We start from the raw sequence: 19976 nt of genomic DNA, 5'->3' as shown, positions 1-19976 counted from the left end.
CTTATTTATTTAATAGTATTGTCAGTACCATCGGTACTACAGTAGTATGACAGCAGTGTTATGTTGTGTTCAGGTGTACTGGCGTCACGCGGCAGGAGATCTGGACCGTTACGTGGTTCTGATCCGCTACAACCACAGCGTCCTGCAGAACAAGAGCGTCTCCACCGGACACAGCGAGTGCGACTTCTCGTCCCTGACGCCGGGAAGACTCTACACCGTCACCGTGGAAACCTGGAGCGGAGGCTACGTCAGCAGCGTCTCCACCGACGGACGCACCTGTGAGTCACTGACATGACACGTGTTTAACGTGTTTTTTTGTTTTTCTGGAGGATTTAAAGCGAATGTCTCGGTTTTTTTTCTTCAGTTCCAGCAGCTGTTGGAAATCTGTCGCTAGGCAACGCAGGGACAGGTGATCTGACTGTGGCCTGGAGCCCCGCCCATGGAGATGTGGACCATTATGAGGTGTGATAAGTAAAGCCTGTATGTGTGTTGTGAGTGTTGTAGCCTGTAGGGGGCGCTGCTGGAGCTGCCGGGGTTTTAGTATCGTCCTCACTTCTTGTCTCCAGGTCACTCTGCTCTTCAATGACACTCGGGTTTTCCCTCCGGTCACGTTGGGCAGCGAGTTGCGGCGTCACCGGCTGACCTCTCTGACCCCCGGGCGTCTCTATAAGATCGTGGTGTCGACGTTCAGCGGACCAAACCAGAGAGCGCAGTTCATCGAGGGACGGACAGGTGGGAGGACTTTACACATCACTGATGATTTGTCTTCAGAGTTTAATGGATCCAGTTCTGATGAATCCAGTCTCTCCTCTCCAGTTCCCAGTCCAGTAGGAAACCTCCACATGGCTCCTCAACGTGGTCTGAAGGACTCTGCTGGTGGACTCCTGGTCACCTGGACCCCCGGACACGGAGACCTGGACATGTACATCGTCTCCTTGACGACCACGGTCAGTCCAGCTGCACGTATCAGGAAGAGCAAAACAAATAGACGATGCATTGATAGATAGATAAATGATTAGATGATCGTCCGGCTGTCGCTAATAAAAAACACTCATCTTCTTACTTCCTGTTTCCAGGACGGCGTCGCTGTCGAGAGTCGTCCTGTCCCTAAACACGTCTCCTCTCTGGACTTCCTGGATCTGATCCCAGGCCACGCCTACACCATCACCATCCAATCACTGAGCGGGAAGCTGACCAATACAAACACGGTCACCGGTAGAACAGGTAAGACTGAACGATGGATGAGATTAAAATCAATGTATATGAGTATGTTAATACTGATTATCGTGCGTGTGTGTGTGTGTGTGTGTGTGTGTGTGTGTGTCCTCCTGCAGCTCCAGCCAGTGTCACCGCCCTGCAGGCGGATAATGACCACACCACCCACAGCCTGACCGTCAGCTGGGAGCGGCCGGTGGGCGTGTACGACAGCTACAGTCTGCAGCTGCTGGACGAGGCCGGCGCCATGGCGGCCAATCGGTCGGTGTCAGTGGAGAGTCGCAGCGAGCGGTTCGAAGGTCTGACCTCAGGGAAGCGTTATAGTGTGAGGCTGGTGACGCTGAGCGGCGGCGTCCCGTCTCTGGAGGCCACAGCGGACGGACAAACACGTGAGTCACTACCACATACACGAGATCATTTATAAATTAATCAATTAATCAATTAATTAAAACTCAGACCAACTCTGTCCTCCTCTGATCCAGGTCCGGCTGCAGTCAGTAACCTCACGGTCACGTCGGCCAACACCTCCTCGCTCTCCTTCTCCTGGCGACCTTCAGACGGCCACGTCGAAATCTATGACCTGTCGCTCTACAGCGTCGCCGAGGCAACAGCCAATCACAGGCCGGATGCTGCAGGGAGCAGGAAGGAGCATCACCAGGTGGGTGGAGCTTTGATCCTCACAGACTGACGCCTGACAGGTCATACAGGTGTGTCAGAACTGGTGTGATGTTGTGTGGTGTGTTCAGGGTCTAGGGGACCTGGTGTGATATTGTGTGGTGTGTTCAGGGTCTAGGGGACCCGGTGGACCTGCAGAAGGTCGGCCCGACCGCAGACAGCTGTGTGTTCTCCGGACTGAGAGCAGGAAGTTTGTACAGGCTGCAGGTGGTGAGCTGGAGCAGAGGCATGAACAGCGACTCCTCCGTCCTCGCCAGAACTGGTCAGTCGATACATCATCATCATTTTATTATTATTGACACAACAGATACAGATGGTTACATTAACTTTTTTGTTTTGGATCATCTTCATCTTTTCTTCTGTTCTGTTCTTCAGTCCCGTCTCCAGTTTCGTCTCTTCTGGTTCAGAGCTCAGGACGGACGGACAGACTGACGGTCAGCTGGCAGCACGGCGAGGGGAGCTGGAGCGGCTATCAGGTAAACACACAGATGGGAGGCACTGGAAAAAATCCTGGGAAATAACAAAAACGCTCAAAATTTTCTAGAAAATGGCAAGTTATGGTGAGAACTGTTTCAGACGACACTGTATTTCCTTCGTGACGTCTTTCCAGCAGCTGAATTTACATTAGAAATCATATTGTTGGCTCACAGCTCTGATCTCACACTCGTGCCAAGACTCGTGACGGGACGTTCAAGTGTTATTTTCCCTCAGAACATCGGGTGTGGACTTCCTACATGTATTGAGCAGATTGAGTTTTCAAGTATCGAGTGGAAGTCAAACTGAATGACTCATTATTCTCTCGAAATATGAAGCTGTTGGTCAAATGAGGCTGATTAACTAAATAAACAACTCTACCTTGGTATGTGTTCTCATCGCATCAAAATGATCTGGTAAATAAAAAGTAGGCAGCAGGAATCAGGAGTAGTATCCGCAGGCTAAGGAGTTGGTAGAGACCAAAAACAGAGTTAAAAGTGCCAAAAGTAATATTCGTTGTTCCGTTGTGATTTCAGGTCGTACTGTACGATGTTTTTGGAGCCACGCTGGGAGCTCAGACGCTGGGGGCGGAGCACAAGAGTCACGTGTTCCCCGGCCTCACACCTGGTAGGCTGTACCGCGCTGAGGTCATCACACACAGCGGGGAGCTGACCAATAGTGTCTCAGCTTTTGGGCGCACCTGTAAGTCAAGCAAAAAACACACAGGAACATAAATAAAGAATTACGTTTGTTGTAATTATTGATATTTAATACTGTTATTAATAATTAGCAGTAAATACTTTTGTATTTTCTCTTTCCAGCTCCAGATCCTCCCACTCACCTGTCCGTCAAACAAGGCCCAACCAATGAGACGATAGCACTGTCGTGGTCTGGTCCCGCCTCCGGGGACTACGATAACTTCAGCCTTCAGTGGACTCCTCCTGACCCCCTGTCAATCACACACACTCAGCTGACCGGGTGCGTTGTTGGTGACATGTTTCCGGGGCGACAGTATAACTTCACCTTGATGACCATGAGCGGGGGCGGAGCCAGAGCCGGGCCAACATCGAGGAGTGAGCCAATCCAGAGGAGCGTCAGGACAAGTGAGTGTTAAAAAATTCTAACCCTAAAGTCATTCAGTTTCTTGAATTTTAGTTTATGAGGTCGTAATTAAAAATGTAGTTTTAATTTGCATTTTTTTATTTATCCTTTTGAGCCATACACATCTTTAAACATTTACTTACAATAAACACATTTTAATCGTCATGTGCACTCAGTCACATGAGGCTGAAGATCCTGCTGCGTCACATAGAAAGTGATATATTTAATTTTATTCCCTAAAACATTTTGGCTCATAAATATATTCTTCAACGAATGAGACATAATTTTAATAACCTGGATTATTAAATAATGAATTCACAAAGAGAATTACAATAAACGCAGATGCAAATCATTTTTTCATGAATAAAACAATGACTCATTCAGCATCGGAGCAGTGAAGGTCACTGGAGTTCAGAGACACGATCAGATCCAGAGACGTGTTTCTCATTTTAACCACCAGATGGCGACGTGACAAAGGCTCTCACCCAGATCAGCCTGTGTCTCTGGCTCTCAATCCATTTTTAATCACAATCTGTTCGTTTGGCCGCAGGGATCAAAAGTGATCGGCAAAAGCAATAACAAATCAAGGGCTTCACACACACACACACACACACACACACACACACACACACACACACACACACACACACACACACACACACACACACACACTTATAAATATGTATGTGCTGACCTCGTCTCTGATTTCTTTTAGCTGATGTCGGCCAAAGAGTTGATGCAGTATTTATAGAGACTCAGAGGAGAAAGAAGTGCACACACAGTTTTGTGAGTTAAAACTTTATCAAATGTTTTCCAGACCAGATCATACAGGAAGTACCAAAATAAAAGCCAACTTTGTGTCACTTATATATCAAGTTAACCCGTTTCTGCAGTGGCTGTTTTGAAGCTATTCCCTCCTGATTTTACCTCAATTTAAAGCTCAGTAACTTCACATGTAAACCTCACAGAACTGTGGTTAGTGTCTTAAATTGACGAGCAGCACATTTACCATTAATGATTAAGCATAAATAATAGAATTTATTAATCACTCTGAAAATATTGGACTTTTAATAAACTTCTTTTCTTTATTTTTGAATAAAAACGCACTTTCATTTTGTTTGTTCGACAGTGATCCTACTAAAATCTGGATTATAAAACTTACATTTCCTGGTGTCCACACTTCCTCTTTTCTACATGTGTAGGAAGTCTGAGGTTGATGTATAGAAGTGCTGAGGTTTTCCAGGTCAGTAAGTGAGCAGTGCACTCGGCTGCCAAACTGCACCTCTAAAAGGAAATGGCTAAAAGGAGCTTTTACGCTCCGCACTAATGCAAACTATAAACCAGCTTCCAGTTTTATAAGGCTGATTGATCCTTTTTAAGGCTGTGACTAACTCCTGTTTTCATTAATGATTCATTTTCTAATTGTTTTGTCCACAAAATGTCTCTGTACAGTGACGGAGTCGACTCGTGTTTCTCCTCTGATGAGGTTTTATTGTCCGTCGTCTCCGAGCCTGAAGATGAAGAATGTTTCCTCCTTCACCTTCATCTGTCTGTTCTCTCTCTCGCACATTTGTCTTCACTGAAAGAGACGTTTTTATCGTCTGAACGGGACAAATAAACGCGGGACGTTCCCTCGCTCATCGCTCAGCAGACGCTCCGTTCGTTCATTAGTTTGAATAGACGCTGAATGTTTCGACCTTCGTCTGGAAAGAAAAACACAAACTGTGACTCAGCAACGAGAAGAAGATACAGACAGAAATAAAAAAGGTTTAATGTCAGAGGAGCAGAAATAAAAACTCACTGGACTTTTCCTGTCTCTCCTTTCCTTGTCTCCTCCTCTTCTCTTGTCTCCTTTCCTTGTCTCCTCCTTCTTGTTTTCTCCTTCTCCTCATGTTCCCTTCGGCTGACGGAGGCTGATCGTGGTGTTCACACTAGCGATGCACATTGCTCAGGCTTCCGAATCGCACAAGAAAAGCGCTAATCGACCAACAAAACCCAAAACCCGAAAACAACAGACTTAAAATAAAATAGACACGTGATGCGATTAGAGTAGGACTGCAACGAGTTGGTTTAATTGGATACCTCGTCTGGAGCCACATGTTCTGAGATAAACAGGTCCTAGGATCAAAGCTGCTCGAATGCACCTCGCCAATCCGCGCTCCATCCATCATCACAGAGCTTAAGGTGTAGCGGATGGGGAGGGGAGGGGGAGGGGAGTGGCGCACTGGGTCTCATGCTCTCCTTTACGTCTCTTTCTCCTTTTCCCTTGTCTCCTCTCCTTGTCTCCTCGTTTCCTCTCCTTTGCTTCTCTCCTAACCACCTTTTACCTTTTCTCTTTCCCTTCTCTCCTCCTCTCCTCTTTCTCCTTACATTCCCTTACATTCTCTCCTCTTTCCTCTCCCCTCCTCCTTCCTTCCTCCTTGTCTCCTCCTCTCTTCCCACAGGTCCCTCCCCTCTGAAGTCCATCCACTGCTTCCCCCTCTCGTCCTCCTCCCTCTCCTGCTCCTGGTCGCCCCCCCTCTCCGACTTCGACTCCTACGAGGTCAAGTGTCGCCGCCACGACAACGGGGAGCTGACCTCGGTGCTGAGGTTGGCTGGGGGCGTCTCCGCGGTAACGCTGGACCACCTGGAGGCGTACAGGAAGTACTCTGTGACCGTCAGGGTGTCGTCGGCCGGACAGACGAGTCCACCGGCAACACACACCACCGTCACCATGATAGACCGTGAGTGTACACACACACACTCACACACACACACACACACACACACACACATACTCTACACACACACACCACACACACACACAACACACACACACACACACACACACACACACACCACTCATCACACTCTCACACACACACACACACACACACACACACACACACACACACACACACACACACACAACACACACTCCACACACACACACACACACACACACACACAACACACACACCACACACACACCCACACACACACACACTCACACACACACACACAACACCACACACACACACACAACACACAAACACACTCTCACCACACACACACACACACACACACACACACACAACACACACACACACACACACACACACACACTCTCACACACACACCACACCACACACACACACACACACCAACACACACACTCCCCTCAGGTGCAGCAGTGGAGTCTGGTGTTTAAATAAAACTTGTGTTTAAATGGGTCTGGTCACCTGGGAGACGCAGAGGGAACAGAACAGCCGGAGAGGATTTATTCCAGTTTATATTAGTTTGTGTAAAATCCTAAAGGCTTCGAGGGTCTCAGCTACTTTCAGCTCATTTAACAGAAAGCTGCTTTTATTCTTTTATTCTTTATTTTTATTTATTGTCAACAAATCCAAATCTTCTCTAACTCTGTCCAGAAGTCGAAAGCTGTTTTTCACTGTGAGCATTATACCATGGCGGGGGTGGGGTGGGGTGGGGTGGGGGTGGGGTGGGGTGGGTAGGTGGGCGGAGTGAAATAGTGATAAATCGCCATGGTGCCTGAATGCTACATTAGCACAGTTTAGTTTTAGACGTGATCCGTGTTGATGAAGATCCAGAAAATGGCAAAATAACATTGTGAATATTTTCACCCTCCAAAGATCATGTTCGCAGGGGAACTCTTGTGATTTTAACAAAGTCAAACAGCAATTACTTTGTGAGCAAAGGAAAACTACAGCTCCCATGAAAGAACTACAAGCAAGGCAGCGTGGGTAATAACGACATCGTAACTTGGGTTCGTGATTAAAACTCACCGACGCTCTTTCTGAACCACAGACGCTCGACTGTCCCGCTGTTATTACAGACAGTGAACTCACCACAGACGCTCGACATGAACTCTCCTCTTTTATCCAGTTGTGACGTTTAGTCTGCGAACACCCGGGGCTGATGGGAAATGGCTAAAGCCCATAAATATTGAATAAACAACATTAGATCATTTTCCATCTTTATTGAAACATATGAAGCGAGTTGACAAAGACTCTGATCCACATCTGGATCTTCAGTTATTCGAGATTGTCTTTCTTCTGGAACAGAACCTGGAAGTTCTGGTTTCACTTCAGCTCTCTACAGGAAAACTTTTCCCAACGACAAAACGAGACATTCAGTGTCTCTTCATCTTGAAATGTCACCTGCTTATTTATCGTCTTTGGCCTTTTTCAAAAAGTCAGTGTGACCCAAAACATGGCGTCTGAAAACTTTTCTCCTCACGTCTCTTTTTCAACCTTCTTCTATCTTCTCTTTGTTCCTCTCAGTTCACATCCATCTCTCCTCCTCCTCCCTCTCTCCGCCTGCGTCGCATTATAAATCATCCTGACACAACTGGACTGGAAACAGGAAAAGACAAAGACAAAAAAAACAAAGGGTGACTCTGGAAAATCCCCAAGAATGTTTTTATTTTTATGAGCGACGGAGATGAAAGAGCAGGATCAGTTAGTTAGTTGTTAGTATTTGTTCGGAGCCCAAGAAATGATTTATGATTTATATATTCATACATTTCTGTCGTGATATTAAGAAAAAAAGCAAAAACTATGAAAAAGTAATAAAATATTTAGTATTTATAATAAAGTAAAATATTCATTCATTATGATTTGTAGAATAATTTAAGAATAAAAAAGTTGACAGATTTATTAAATTCAGAGGTTTTTAATTATAATGTATTATTATTATTAATATTATTATTATTATTTATTAAACTTTGACCAACTATGATTATTTTTAGCTTTTTTTTTGGGTGGGAGGGGCTTCTGTATGTTTTTTTTTTTTTAAAGACTTATTAACAATTAACCAAAAAGACAAACATTTGAAATTTGGATAAATAAACATTTATTGAAATAAAAAAATGTTGTTGACATGTTGACTTCCATTTCTCCATATTTCTGTTTATGTATTTATTTGATTGACGGTGTAACCAATGTTTCCTCCCAGGTCCTCCGGTCCCGCCCGCCAGCGTACGTGTCAGCGAGAGGTCATCGAAGGTGACGTCGTCCTCCATCTTGTTTCGCTTCAACTGCTCCTGGTTCAGCGACGCCAACGGAGCCGTGCGATACTTCGCTGTGATCGTGGCCGAGTCCGACGGTACGAACGCCAACGTTTTGAATAACGTGAATTCACAGAGAATGGCACAAGATCTCTGGTTTCAGTTGAATATTTTGGGGTTTAGACACTTGAGAAATATGGTGACGAGCATTTTCCACAATTTCTGGCATTTTTTAGATAAACAAGGAACTGCTAATGAAAACACTCGCACTTATCTTTACACTGCATGTCCACACATCATATATAAACCCACAATGAACAGATTCAGTCTCCTCCATCGTGCTCCAGGAGGTCGTACTCTGAGTCTATAAATATCTTCATCGTTCCCGCTCCTCTCCTAACAGCCAATGAGCTCCTGCAGCCGGAGCAGCGCCACCCTCTGCCCTCCTACCGCGACTACATCAGCAACTCCTCCGTCAGAGCCTATCAGACGGCGTACTTCCCCAGCCGCTGCCCGCAGGACACAGAGGCCTCTGCTGGACAGGTAAACACTGCAACAGTTACTGCTCCAACAGCTAATGTGCTAAAGCTAATGCTAATGCTAATGCTAATGCTAAATCTTTTAGTAAAAAGGAAAGAGAAGAAAAGTAAAATATGAAGCAAAGACTGAGGGAAAGAAACAGTATGGTTTCTACGTGTCTGTATTTATTGTATGAGTCAAATTGATCGATCAATAATTGATCAGGTGGTGGAGGTGAACCTGGGGGCAGGAGGGGACCGACTGGGCGGCACCTGTGATCATTACCATGACGACGACCTCTATCTGAGCGACAGCTACGGCGACTTCTGTGACGGACCACTGAGAGCCAAAACATCGTACAGGTACGAAAACAAACACACACATCCTGCTGATATAACACCCTTCAGTTATAATGACTGTGTGTGTGTGTGTGTGTGTGTGTGTGTGTGTGTGTGTGTGTGTGTGTGTGTGTGTGTGTGTGTGTGTGTGTTCAGGCTCAGTGTTCGAGCCTTCACCAGACTGTTTGACGTGAACCACAGTGAGTTTCCTCAGCCGCTCTTCTCCGACACCTTCCTGTCCGCACCGCTCAGGACACATGCAGGTGAGTGCCACACACACACACACACACACACACACACACACACACACACACACACACACACTTACTTTAACACACCATCCTTCTTTATCAGACGACACACATCTTCATTAGTCCCTCCCACCTAAGACAAGAGTGAAGGAAATGAGGAGCGAAGGAAACGAGGAGACATTTAAAGGCAACAAGGATTGTGACGTGTGTGTTGTTCTGTGTCAGAGCCTCTAGGTGGCGTCGTGGAGGGTTTGAGCGCTGGGATGTTTCTGATCGGTATGATGGTGGCCGTCGTCTCTCTGCTGGTTTACAGACAGCGGCTTCGCAAAGTGTGAGTACACAGAAACACACACACACATTTATTTTGACTCTGTGTACATGTGAGTACGATGGGCTCGGCCTATGAAGGCGTGTCTCTTAGTAACCGCGGAGGAGTCACCAGCTGTTCCCGCCTTTACCGTTGCATCGCATAGCTCGGCTCCTGTTGCCTAGCAACCTTGACAAAATGCACTGAACTGAGCTGAAACACTTAGGCTCCGCCCACGTTACTCGTTTTGAGTTTTGAGCATCGAAAAAAAGACTTTTAGAAACTCTGCTGGACCCGTTTTATTTTGAAAACTCTGGGGTTTCTTTGTCGTCTGGACGTGCAAAAACGGAGACTTTTGGAAACGATGACATCACACCCGCGGCCTCTTCTGATTGNACTTTGTTTCACAAAGATTTGAAGTTTTATGACCCTTGTTTTTAACAGTTGTACCGTTGAACTGAGCTGAAACTCTTAGGCTCCGCCCACGTTACTCGTTTTGAGGTTTGAGCATCGAAAAAAAGAGACTTTTAGAAACTCTGCTGGACCCGTTTTATTTTGAAAACTCTGGGGTTTCTTTGTCGTCTGGACGTGCAAAAACAGAGACTTTTGGAAACGATGACATCACACCCGCGGCCTCTTCTGATTGGCTCTCATCTGCCTCGACTACGAAATACAAGTGTTACTGACCTCGCTGTCTTTGCTAGCAGCTGCTGTTCAGTCACATTTTCCTCGAGACTTTTTTGCAACTAATCAACTGGAGAGTAGACAATCTACTTGCTGTTTACACCGGCCCAGTGTACGTGATTGCTCAGGTATCTTTGCACTTCAGGTGTGATGGTCTGGACGGAGCTTGTAGTAATGAGCATGTAGTCTTACATTTAACAGTGTAATCCTCAGACTCTCTGTTGGTGTTGTTTGCTTTCATTACCGGCACGCTATGAATCTTAGGATAGGTTGGGCCATGAAGGATCCACCTGTTGTTGCCCTGGAAACAAAGGATGCATTCAAAGGAGACTTCAATATGGAGCGGTCCAGTCGCTCCGCTGTGACGCAGTCGGTCTTTAAACGCAACCTCCGAAGGACGAGACCCTGAACTGGGAAACAGCTGTTGACCTCCATTAAAAAAAACCAGCTGTGAACTTATGAAATGTGAGGAAAAGTGATGAGGTAAATGTGTTAACGTGCAGCTGTGTGTGTGTGTGTGTGTGTGTGTGTGTGTGTGTGTGTTTGTGCAGGGCTGTGCAGGAGAACCCGTTGGTGAGGATGAGTATGTGGAAAGAGGTTCCAGCTTCAGGCATATATATGGGCGTAAGGAGGTAAGAGAGAGAGAGTGTGTGTGTGTGTGTGTGTGTCTGTGTGTCTGTGTGTGTGTGTGTCTGTGTGCTTGTTTGATCTATAATTATTTCCCTTCAGTGTGTGAGAGATTAGTTTCCAATACCTCCTACATCCAATATGTGAGTGTGTGAGGTATTAGTTTCCAGTAAAGTGCTCACTCTCTCAGATGACTTCATCACTCACCTCCACAGTCCACAGCTGCTGTTAATGACTCAGAGTGTGTGTGTGTGTGTGTGTGTGTGTGTGTGTGCTCTCTGCAGATATTTGTATACACAGCTCATTAACAGACAGTTAAAGTGGAAATGTCTGTAATAGGTTACAGTTTGTCGTTACAACATTAAACTAAAATAAGCTCCTCTGTTATTTCCTGTTACAGAAACAATATTAATTATTGACAATAAAATGTGCAAGGAAACAGAAAACACTGAGTCAGTTTTCATTTCCAAACGACTGGAGAAAATGACACGATATAAATCGTCACTCTCCCATGAATGATCCCAGCAGCTTCTCTCAGCTGAAATATGGCTTTTAATTTTCTTTTTTCCGTCTCATTGTTCCCGTCGTCACGTCTGGGTTGAACTTCTTCATAAAACAAATTTTACAGATAAAGAATATTTTGATTTTTTTTTTTCTCAGACATCTAGTAACAGTGACCATTAAAAAAGAAAAAAAGTATAATATGTCACGTTTGATCAGATTGAAACATGAAGTTACTGAGTATAGAGAGAAAAAATATATTTTTAATTATTACAATATGACTCTTTGTTGAACTTTTACATTTCAGTTATTACACAGTAATAATCAGGTAATCAATAATAATAAAGGGATTAATATATTTAGTTAGTAAAGTGGTATTTTTTTATTTTGACATTCCCCCCCCCNTGCGGGCTGTCATTCCCCCCCCCCCCCCCCCCCCTTTTATTATACCTGTTATTACCATTAATAATTAACCTCATCAATATTAACAATCATATGAAGAGTGGACTGTAATAACTGGCTCTAATAATTAACTATTTTAACTCACAGTAATGATGATGTAATAACTAACTGTCTGTTTCTTCCTGTTGCAGCAATCGTCGGGTCACCAGGTAAGAGTCTCTTCAGTCTGCTTAGATAAATAATAATAATGATAATAATAATAATATTAGCTTGAAATGTGTCTGTTTCATGACTGATATCCACCTGTCTGTCCAGTCCCATCAAAGCCTGTCACTTTGAGTCTCACCTGAACAAGCTGCAGGCCGACTCCAACTACCTGCTGTCTGAGGAGTTCGAGGTAAAACACGCAGTTTAACATTATTCTGTTATTTCACATCAGCATCACACATTTTGCAAGTCAAGAAAACGTATGATCTAATATGAATTCTGGGAAATAAGACATATATGAATATCTCAGGGAGCATATTAAGAAGTCTTAAATCCCCCTGGACGCTGTGCTGGTTCGAATCTGAAGCAACTTCTTTTAAAGTTGCTTAATATAAAAAATTGGTTCCTTATTTACGTGAAGATAACGAAGCTTGTGAACGAATCCTCTCGTTTTTGTTCAGGATCTGAAGGATGTGGGTCGGAACCAGACCATGGACGTCGCCCGGGTGCCAGAAAACCGAGGAAAGAACCGTTACAACAACATCCTGCCATGTAAGAACTAATGCACAAGTCTGTGTGTGTGTGTGTGTGTGTGTGTGTGTGTGTGTGGATTAAATGGCTGCAGCAACAAATAAAACACAGGAAAAAGAAAAACAAATTTTATGATAAAGGTTTTGGAGGAAAACCTGCTGCTGTCGAGTCAGTGACAGAAAACAAAAAAACCCAATATGATAATCAATATGATGATGAGATTAAGACCTTTAATTAACAAGGCAGGACCTGTTCCCATGGCGACAGTGATGTAGCAGAATCAGGGTCGAGGCTCGAGGGGATGAAAACATGAATAAATATAAATCATATTTATTATATCCATAAATATCTTTTTTTGCACTTTCACTTTCTCTTCTCTCAAACTCTTTTATTTTCTCTTTTTCTACGTTTGTGCTGTAAATCATTGTTTTTATTTATTTACTTAATAAATAAATCAAAAGCAGTTCTCTCCACATAACTGAGAGCAGGGTGAGACTCTTCTACTTTAAGTTACTGAATGATAAGGCTGCGTTTTTAATCTCCTACATTAATCTGGTGCAGTGAGTTGTTACTTTGCAGATGCAGATCTTTACATATTAAACATATAAAATGATGCAACATTATTCTCATTATCGATTCATCTGATTTTTTTCTGATTAATCCGTTTTTTTGTCAAAAAATATTAAACAAAAATTGCAAAAAATATAAAAAGAAATACATAACAGCAAAGGTTTATAGAAATGTGTAATAAGTATAATTCAATTTTGATTGATCAACAATCCAAAATCCAACAATATTCAGTTTGTTGCCGTGAAAAATGTTGGTTGTTGTTGGTTAATCAGTGTTTGTGTGTATTATTGTTAGAGTTGTGTTTCAGTGTCACCTTTAAAAAAGGTGGTGGAGGTGATACATTTACCACAGAGGCTCTATAATTAACTGTCAGAGGGACACACACACACACACACACACACACACACACACACACACACACACACATAGTAAAATGAATTGTTTCTCCCACGTCTGTGAGTCACAGCTGAACCTCTTCACATTTACAAACATTGCCAGATATTCTCACTTACAACAATAAAAGCCTCCGTGCAGCTGTTGAATGAAGAAGTCGTCCTTGTGTTATTATTAACTGCGGTGGTTTACCTACATGTTTACTGTGACGCTTCAACTAATCAAGGTTCATTATGGAGCTAAAACAACTGGTTGATTAATTGCTTCAGTCATTTATGAAGCACAAAGGTCAAACATGGTGGCGCCAGTTTTTTATTTACTTTAATGTATTTTTTTAATGTGAATTGCTGCTTTTCTGTTTTATATCAGTGTAAACTGAAGATCTTTGGGTTTTAGTGTTGTCATGTTTTATTACATTATTATTTACAATATCTTCTTCTTCTTCTGTGTTTTATTTGAAGTGTTGATCCATCAGAAGATATAAAAACCATCTCAGTGTAGTTTTACATCTCCTCTCTCAGGCTTCTCTCTGGAGCTCTAGTGACAACAGGTCGGTGAGCCAATCAGAAGAGAGGAGGCTCTGAGCCTCTCTTCTGATTGGCTGACTGTTTTCTGAGTGATCCAATAAAAATAAAGCAGATTTCAGGTAAAAACACTCAGAGAAACCAAATCCTGCAAGGTTTGGATGGTGGGTCCAGGTGGGCGGGGCTTGGTGACTGCTTTGTTGTGACATCACAAAGTTCCAGAAGTCCTGACGGCTGGTTTTAAGGCTCAGTTTCTGAATACAGGCTGTGTGCATTTCTCTGTGGACTGAGGCTTTGATACTTTCACAGTATTAATATAGAAGCTAGAGCTGATCTATAATCACACTACACATGGACACAGACCTTTACACTGGAGGAGCTTTAGAAAAAAACTTAAATACGCAAAAAATGTACAGGTTATCAAACGTAATTTCAGCTCTTTAACTTCAAACACCGACAGATTGTGTTGTGATAAATTTCTCTTCTCATTTTACAGATGATTCTACCAGAGTGAAGCTGTCGTACCTGGAGGATGATCCCTGCTCCGACTACATCAACGCCAGCTACATACCTGTACGTACACACATCTACACATGTAGAAGACATACACACTTAAACACACTGTACTAAACCGTGTGTGTGTGTGTGTGTGTGTGTGTGCGCAGGGGAATAACTACCGCAGGGAGTACATCGCCACCCAGGGACCGCTGCCCGGCACCAAGGATGATTTCTGGCGGATGGTGTGGGAGCACGGCGTCTACAACGTTGTCATGGTGACGCAGTGTACGGAGAAAGGACGGGTGAGTCATTCATAGTTTCAGTTTTGATTCTTTTTATTTTTATTCTCTTGTTGGTGGAGGAACCTAAAGACGGTGACGAGCGTCCGAAACTTTGTCTGGAGTGAAATCTCTCAGCAGCTCGAGTCCAGATTTACTTCAGGTTGTCTGCGGATAGTCGTGGTCTCCAGAGGATGAGCCTGAATGATTTCAATAACCTCTGACCTCTGACCTCTGACTGCAGCACAAGAGTATTTAAAGATGTAACTGGTGCGTTTCAGGTGAAGTGTGATCAGTACTGGCCCGCAGACAGAGAACCTCTGTACTACGGAGACCTGGTCATTCAGATGCTGTCAGAGTCCGTCCTGCCGGAGTGGACCATCAGAGAGTTCAAGATCACCTCGGTACCTGCTCTCCGCCTCCTGCTCCGCTTTGTTATTATTAGTTTTCATTTATATGTGATAATTAATAATCATTACATTGTGTGTGTGCTGTCAGGAGAGCAGCCGCAGTTACCCTCGGGTGCTGCGTCACTTCCACTACACCGTGTGGCCCGACCACGGAGTCCCAGAGAGCACCCAGTCCCTGATCCAGTTCGTCCGGACGGTCCGGGACTACGTGGACCGCTCACCGAGTACTGGAGCCACCGTGGTGCACTGCAGGTCGGTCACAGTGCGGGAACAAACCCAACATCATATATTTGTTTCTGTTTGAGACAAGATTTCTTATTGTTGGACGTCTCTGTGTGTTCAGTGCTGGTGTTGGACGAACAGGCACCTTCATCGCCTTGGATCGGGTTCTGCAGCAGCTGGACTCTAAAGGAACCATCGACCTGTACGGCTGCGTGTTCGACCTCCGCCTGCACCGCCAGCACATGGTCCAGACCGAGGTACGTGTCCCCCAAAGTGTCGCTGAGCAGATCTCAGATATCTGATATACGTTCTGCGTCACACCACAGCGAACAACTGGACCGGTCCGGACCCATCAACCCCAGTAAACAGTGGATTCAACCACAGCTGAAAGACCAGTAAATACTGGACTAACAGTGACTGTGTGTGTGTGTGTGTGTGTGTGTGTGTGTGTGTGTGTGTTACAGTGCCAGTATGCCTTCCTGCACCAGTGTGTACGGGACGTCCTGAGGGCCAGAAAGCATCGCAGTGAACAGGAGAACCCTCTTTACCCCATCTACGAAAACTTCAACCCTGAGTACTGCCGAGGTGAGAAACTGAGATCTACATGTCAAAACCTTTTCTTATAACAAACCAGATTGTGATTTTAATCTGCCTGATCAAAGAATAAGATAAAGGTGAATCTCATCAGATGTTCGATGCTTTTGCTCCTCCATAGTTGTCGATGTAAAACACATTTCACTTGGAACCAAACAAATATATTGAGATTTAATAGTCAGCCAAGTATCTTGTATCTGAACAGATTAAGTATATATTTATATCTGGAGCTGAGGAAAATATTATTTATTCCAATCGTTACTGTTACAGTTGTACGTAAAAGTCTGTGTTTGCCGTGAAGTGAAAAGACATAAATGCGACTCCTTTAGCAAACGGGACATTTAAAAAAATGACTTTAAATATTAATGTATTTTAACTTTTTAGTTCATGAACATTAAGGATTGGAAAACAAATGTTGCCCAAACTTTTTCATACAATTGTAAAGTAAAGAAGCAGCAAATCTTTTGTTAATAAGCTGAAACCAGAGAATATTTGTCAATGAATTAGGATCGATTGGCTGATTGTCACATTTCCACTTGAAAAGACGACACAGCCAACAAACTAAATGTGTCCGCAGCATAATTTAAAACTCCTGTGTTTTTGTCTCTCCTCAGATTTCATGTACACCGGACGTTAGACAAGACGATGACGTCCATCTGATGGAGAGAGAGGAAACTTTTCTCCGTTGACTCACTCTGACGTTATTGAAATGATGTTGCGTTAACAGAGAACGTGAACTACACACCGGACGAAGCAGGGAAAAATCAGCCATGTGTAAAGTAAAAGGAAACACAGATGATATGATGTGATGCTGTCAGTATTTTACCAGTGAAACTGATTTTTCTCTCCAGTTCTTAAAGTCAATTTTTAACTGTGTATCACTTCTTTTACATCAACCTCCTGACCTCTGTCAGAGCATCAGTGTGAAGAGTTTATGGGAGTTAAACACCGACAGAACTGCAGCAAATCAATTGAAGCTTTGAAAAACTGGTGACTCCAGTAAGGAGCGTTACATGTTTACTGGGATTACAGGGAAGCTTGTTCATTGGCTACTACTCTACAGTTGGTTTTGTCCTTTGTTTGACCTGTTGGTGACTTTTCAACAAAATTAAAACAAATAATGATGGAGACGGATTTTACTCGCCTAAAAACTTATTAGAATCATGATAATAAATGTGGTCAATGGGTTTTCTAAAGTGTTGAAGGTGGGGGTGGGGTTCAGTAGCATTTTATTCAATCTGAATCTATTGATAATAAATAAATAAATAAATAAATAAAGATAGAACTTGATATTTAGAATCTAGTTTTCTCTAATCACGTTAATTACCAGACAAGCATCACACTGACATTAATAGAAACTACAGTTATAAAACCTAAACCGTGGACATTCGAATGTGAACGAAGGATTAAATCAGGAAGTGGTTGTCCGCTGTGTTTAACACACCGGGGCATTTTACCAACTTGGAACCGGATCCCAAACAGAACCCGGCTATCAGAACCCATCCCCAGTTAAAAAGGAAACACAGGTTAATCTCAGGTCGTTGGCGTTAAAGTGGTTATTAACAACAAATCTGACGTTAGCAGTGATAGCTCCGCAGCTGTCCTCAATACAAACTGATCACAGGGAAGGAAAGAGCCATCTATTTTTTATACCCTTTATTATGACTGTATGTTGTCACTCACTCATCCATATAAGCTGTTTATTTAAAACGTTACACATATTGCTGTATGTAAATATTGATGTAATACTCTTTTTTTTATATGATAATGAATACATACTGTATGTTGACAATTTTAATGCTGGGTAATATTTAGATATTTCAACCAATTATAACCTGCTTTGTTCAGACTTACAGTAACTACTGCTTTTAATCAAAGGAAGAAAAGTTTGAACCGTTCACCACACTAGTCACACTTTCATAAAGTCGTTCACAGATTGTCTAAAGTTAACACGGAAAATTAAACTGGAAGTCTGAATATAATGCGGGAACTCTGTTTTTAAAATGCATCAATAATTGACGAGTACAGTTGTAAAATTGGATAAAAATATTTGCTTTGCTGAGAAAATATCTGAGAAATGTGATTTTTTTTTAAATATATATTTGAAAAGAATTGAAAGTTCACATTTGAAATTCAAACAGTATCAAACATTTATCCCTCTTTTAGGTTTTTAATGATTTCTGCTCAAACGAGATGTTTTTATTGATTTATTTCTAAAGGACATAATGATCATTGGTTTTGAATTTCTGAAAATACAGGGCTGGGCAATAATTCAATATTGGTTTTCTTTCAGTGGAAACATTGTTATTATTAATATTAGTAGTAGAATTATAATATTACAAAAATCTAATGTCCAAATTAATGATTCCAGGCAAATTGAACTGAAAATCCTAATTAAATTAGTTATTAAAGGTTTTGATGTGATACATAAAACCATTTTGATTATTTTAATGTATGATTTTACATATATCTGTTATATTATGATATTGATTGAAGTGATATCACCCAGCCCTGAGTGAATGTATAAAGCAGTTTTTATGACTTGCTGTCAGATCTCTGTAAACTGGAATATAAAGATCATTAAAAAAAATAGCTGCCAAACTACATTTTTGTGTTTTGTGTGTCATTTTAAACATTGTCAGTAGTTTTATTACACTTTACTCTTACAAATGTTACATTAGATATTCTTTTCTACAATTTTCATTAGCTTTTATATTTACCTTTTATACAACTTCATAGAACTAATTAAAATTCTTATAACTGTTTAAAAAAATTTATTCATTTACACTAACATTTATAACTTTAACATAACCTAAAAAAACATATAACTTGCATTACTTTTTTCAAGTTCTCATTAACATTTTATACTATTACATCACATTTTTTATATCATGTCATTAAATTCTACATTTCTGGTAGAAAATTTACTTAAATGATAATTTGATTTATTTCTGGCAACTGACTAATACATTTTTTCAGCTCTACAGAGCTGTTTATATTTTTACATAACTCACAAACAGACAGCAAGACACCACTCTCTTTACTTTTCTAGTCCACATCTGTGGATCTCATTTCTAACTTCTGATTTCCATATTGATTTAGGGCACACTGAGGCCGGAGCAGAACTGGGTAACCCAGATACAGCAGCTATCAGGGGCTTGAAAGAGAAGCTCGGAGCCCCTGTCAGAGGGGCGGAGCGGAGCCCCATTCCCCACAGGACCGAACATCCAGCTCATCCTCCCCGCACTGTCCTGGCAGAGATTTATACAGAGGCAAAGTTAGAAATCCTCTGACGACCAGTCCTGACGCTGAGCTCAAAGAGAAGCCAACATGTAGACTACAGTCGTGGGAAACAAGCTCCTCAGTGACAGTTACGGTTTTCAACGTGTTGCCCAAAAACTCATGAAAGATACGAAGAACGTCAAAGTTTACCAACCAAACTGCAGATGACAGAGGTGGTTAGATGCAAAAGGAACAGGCACCAATATGTGTCAGAAGAAAATGTTGGATAAAACATATCCTCAATTTAATCAATTATTATTTTCTCAATGTTAAAATAAAATTGAAAAATGTGTTGTAATTTTCTACTTCATGAACAGATTCAGTCCAAATCATTCCCACCAGTCTCTGTGGAGGACCAGGAAAGT

General features: G+C 42.5%; 1 protein-coding gene across 1 annotated transcript in view; it reads left to right on the top strand.

Moving 5' to 3' along the window:
- Positions 1–18935, top strand: part of LOC111224597 (receptor-type tyrosine-protein phosphatase beta-like) — a 32528-nt gene extending 13593 nt beyond the window's left edge. Inside the window, exons 13-40 of the mRNA XM_022749147.1 lie at positions 74–278; positions 365–462; positions 567–732; positions 817–947; positions 1077–1224; positions 1335–1604; positions 1698–1873; positions 2002–2152; positions 2266–2366; positions 2901–3066; positions 3186–3467; positions 5910–6188; positions 8422–8571; positions 8877–9016; positions 9218–9354; positions 9487–9593; positions 9807–9912; positions 11124–11204; positions 12294–12311; positions 12418–12499; positions 12771–12861; positions 14824–14900; positions 14993–15127; positions 15385–15507; positions 15602–15765; positions 15857–15992; positions 16200–16320; positions 16944–18935. Coding sequence (XP_022604868.1) covers positions 74–278; positions 365–462; positions 567–732; positions 817–947; positions 1077–1224; positions 1335–1604; positions 1698–1873; positions 2002–2152; positions 2266–2366; positions 2901–3066; positions 3186–3467; positions 5910–6188; positions 8422–8571; positions 8877–9016; positions 9218–9354; positions 9487–9593; positions 9807–9912; positions 11124–11204; positions 12294–12311; positions 12418–12499; positions 12771–12861; positions 14824–14900; positions 14993–15127; positions 15385–15507; positions 15602–15765; positions 15857–15992; positions 16200–16320; positions 16944–16966 — 3864 coding nt within the window. The 3' untranslated portion in view covers positions 16967–18935. The remainder of the gene's footprint in view (positions 1–73; positions 279–364; positions 463–566; positions 733–816; positions 948–1076; positions 1225–1334; positions 1605–1697; positions 1874–2001; positions 2153–2265; positions 2367–2900; positions 3067–3185; positions 3468–5909; positions 6189–8421; positions 8572–8876; positions 9017–9217; positions 9355–9486; positions 9594–9806; positions 9913–11123; positions 11205–12293; positions 12312–12417; positions 12500–12770; positions 12862–14823; positions 14901–14992; positions 15128–15384; positions 15508–15601; positions 15766–15856; positions 15993–16199; positions 16321–16943) is intronic.
- The last annotated feature ends 1041 nt before the right edge of the window (positions 18936–19976 follow it).

This window comes from Seriola dumerili, unplaced genomic scaffold (genome assembly GCF_002260705.1).
Source record: "Seriola dumerili isolate Sdu_G_001 unplaced genomic scaffold, Sdu_1.0 BDQW01000138.1, whole genome shotgun sequence".
Taxonomy (NCBI): Eukaryota; Metazoa; Chordata; class Actinopteri; order Carangiformes; family Carangidae; genus Seriola; species Seriola dumerili.
The sequence above is the reverse complement of the archived record's forward strand: the minus strand, read 5'-3'. Positions and strand labels throughout refer to the sequence as shown.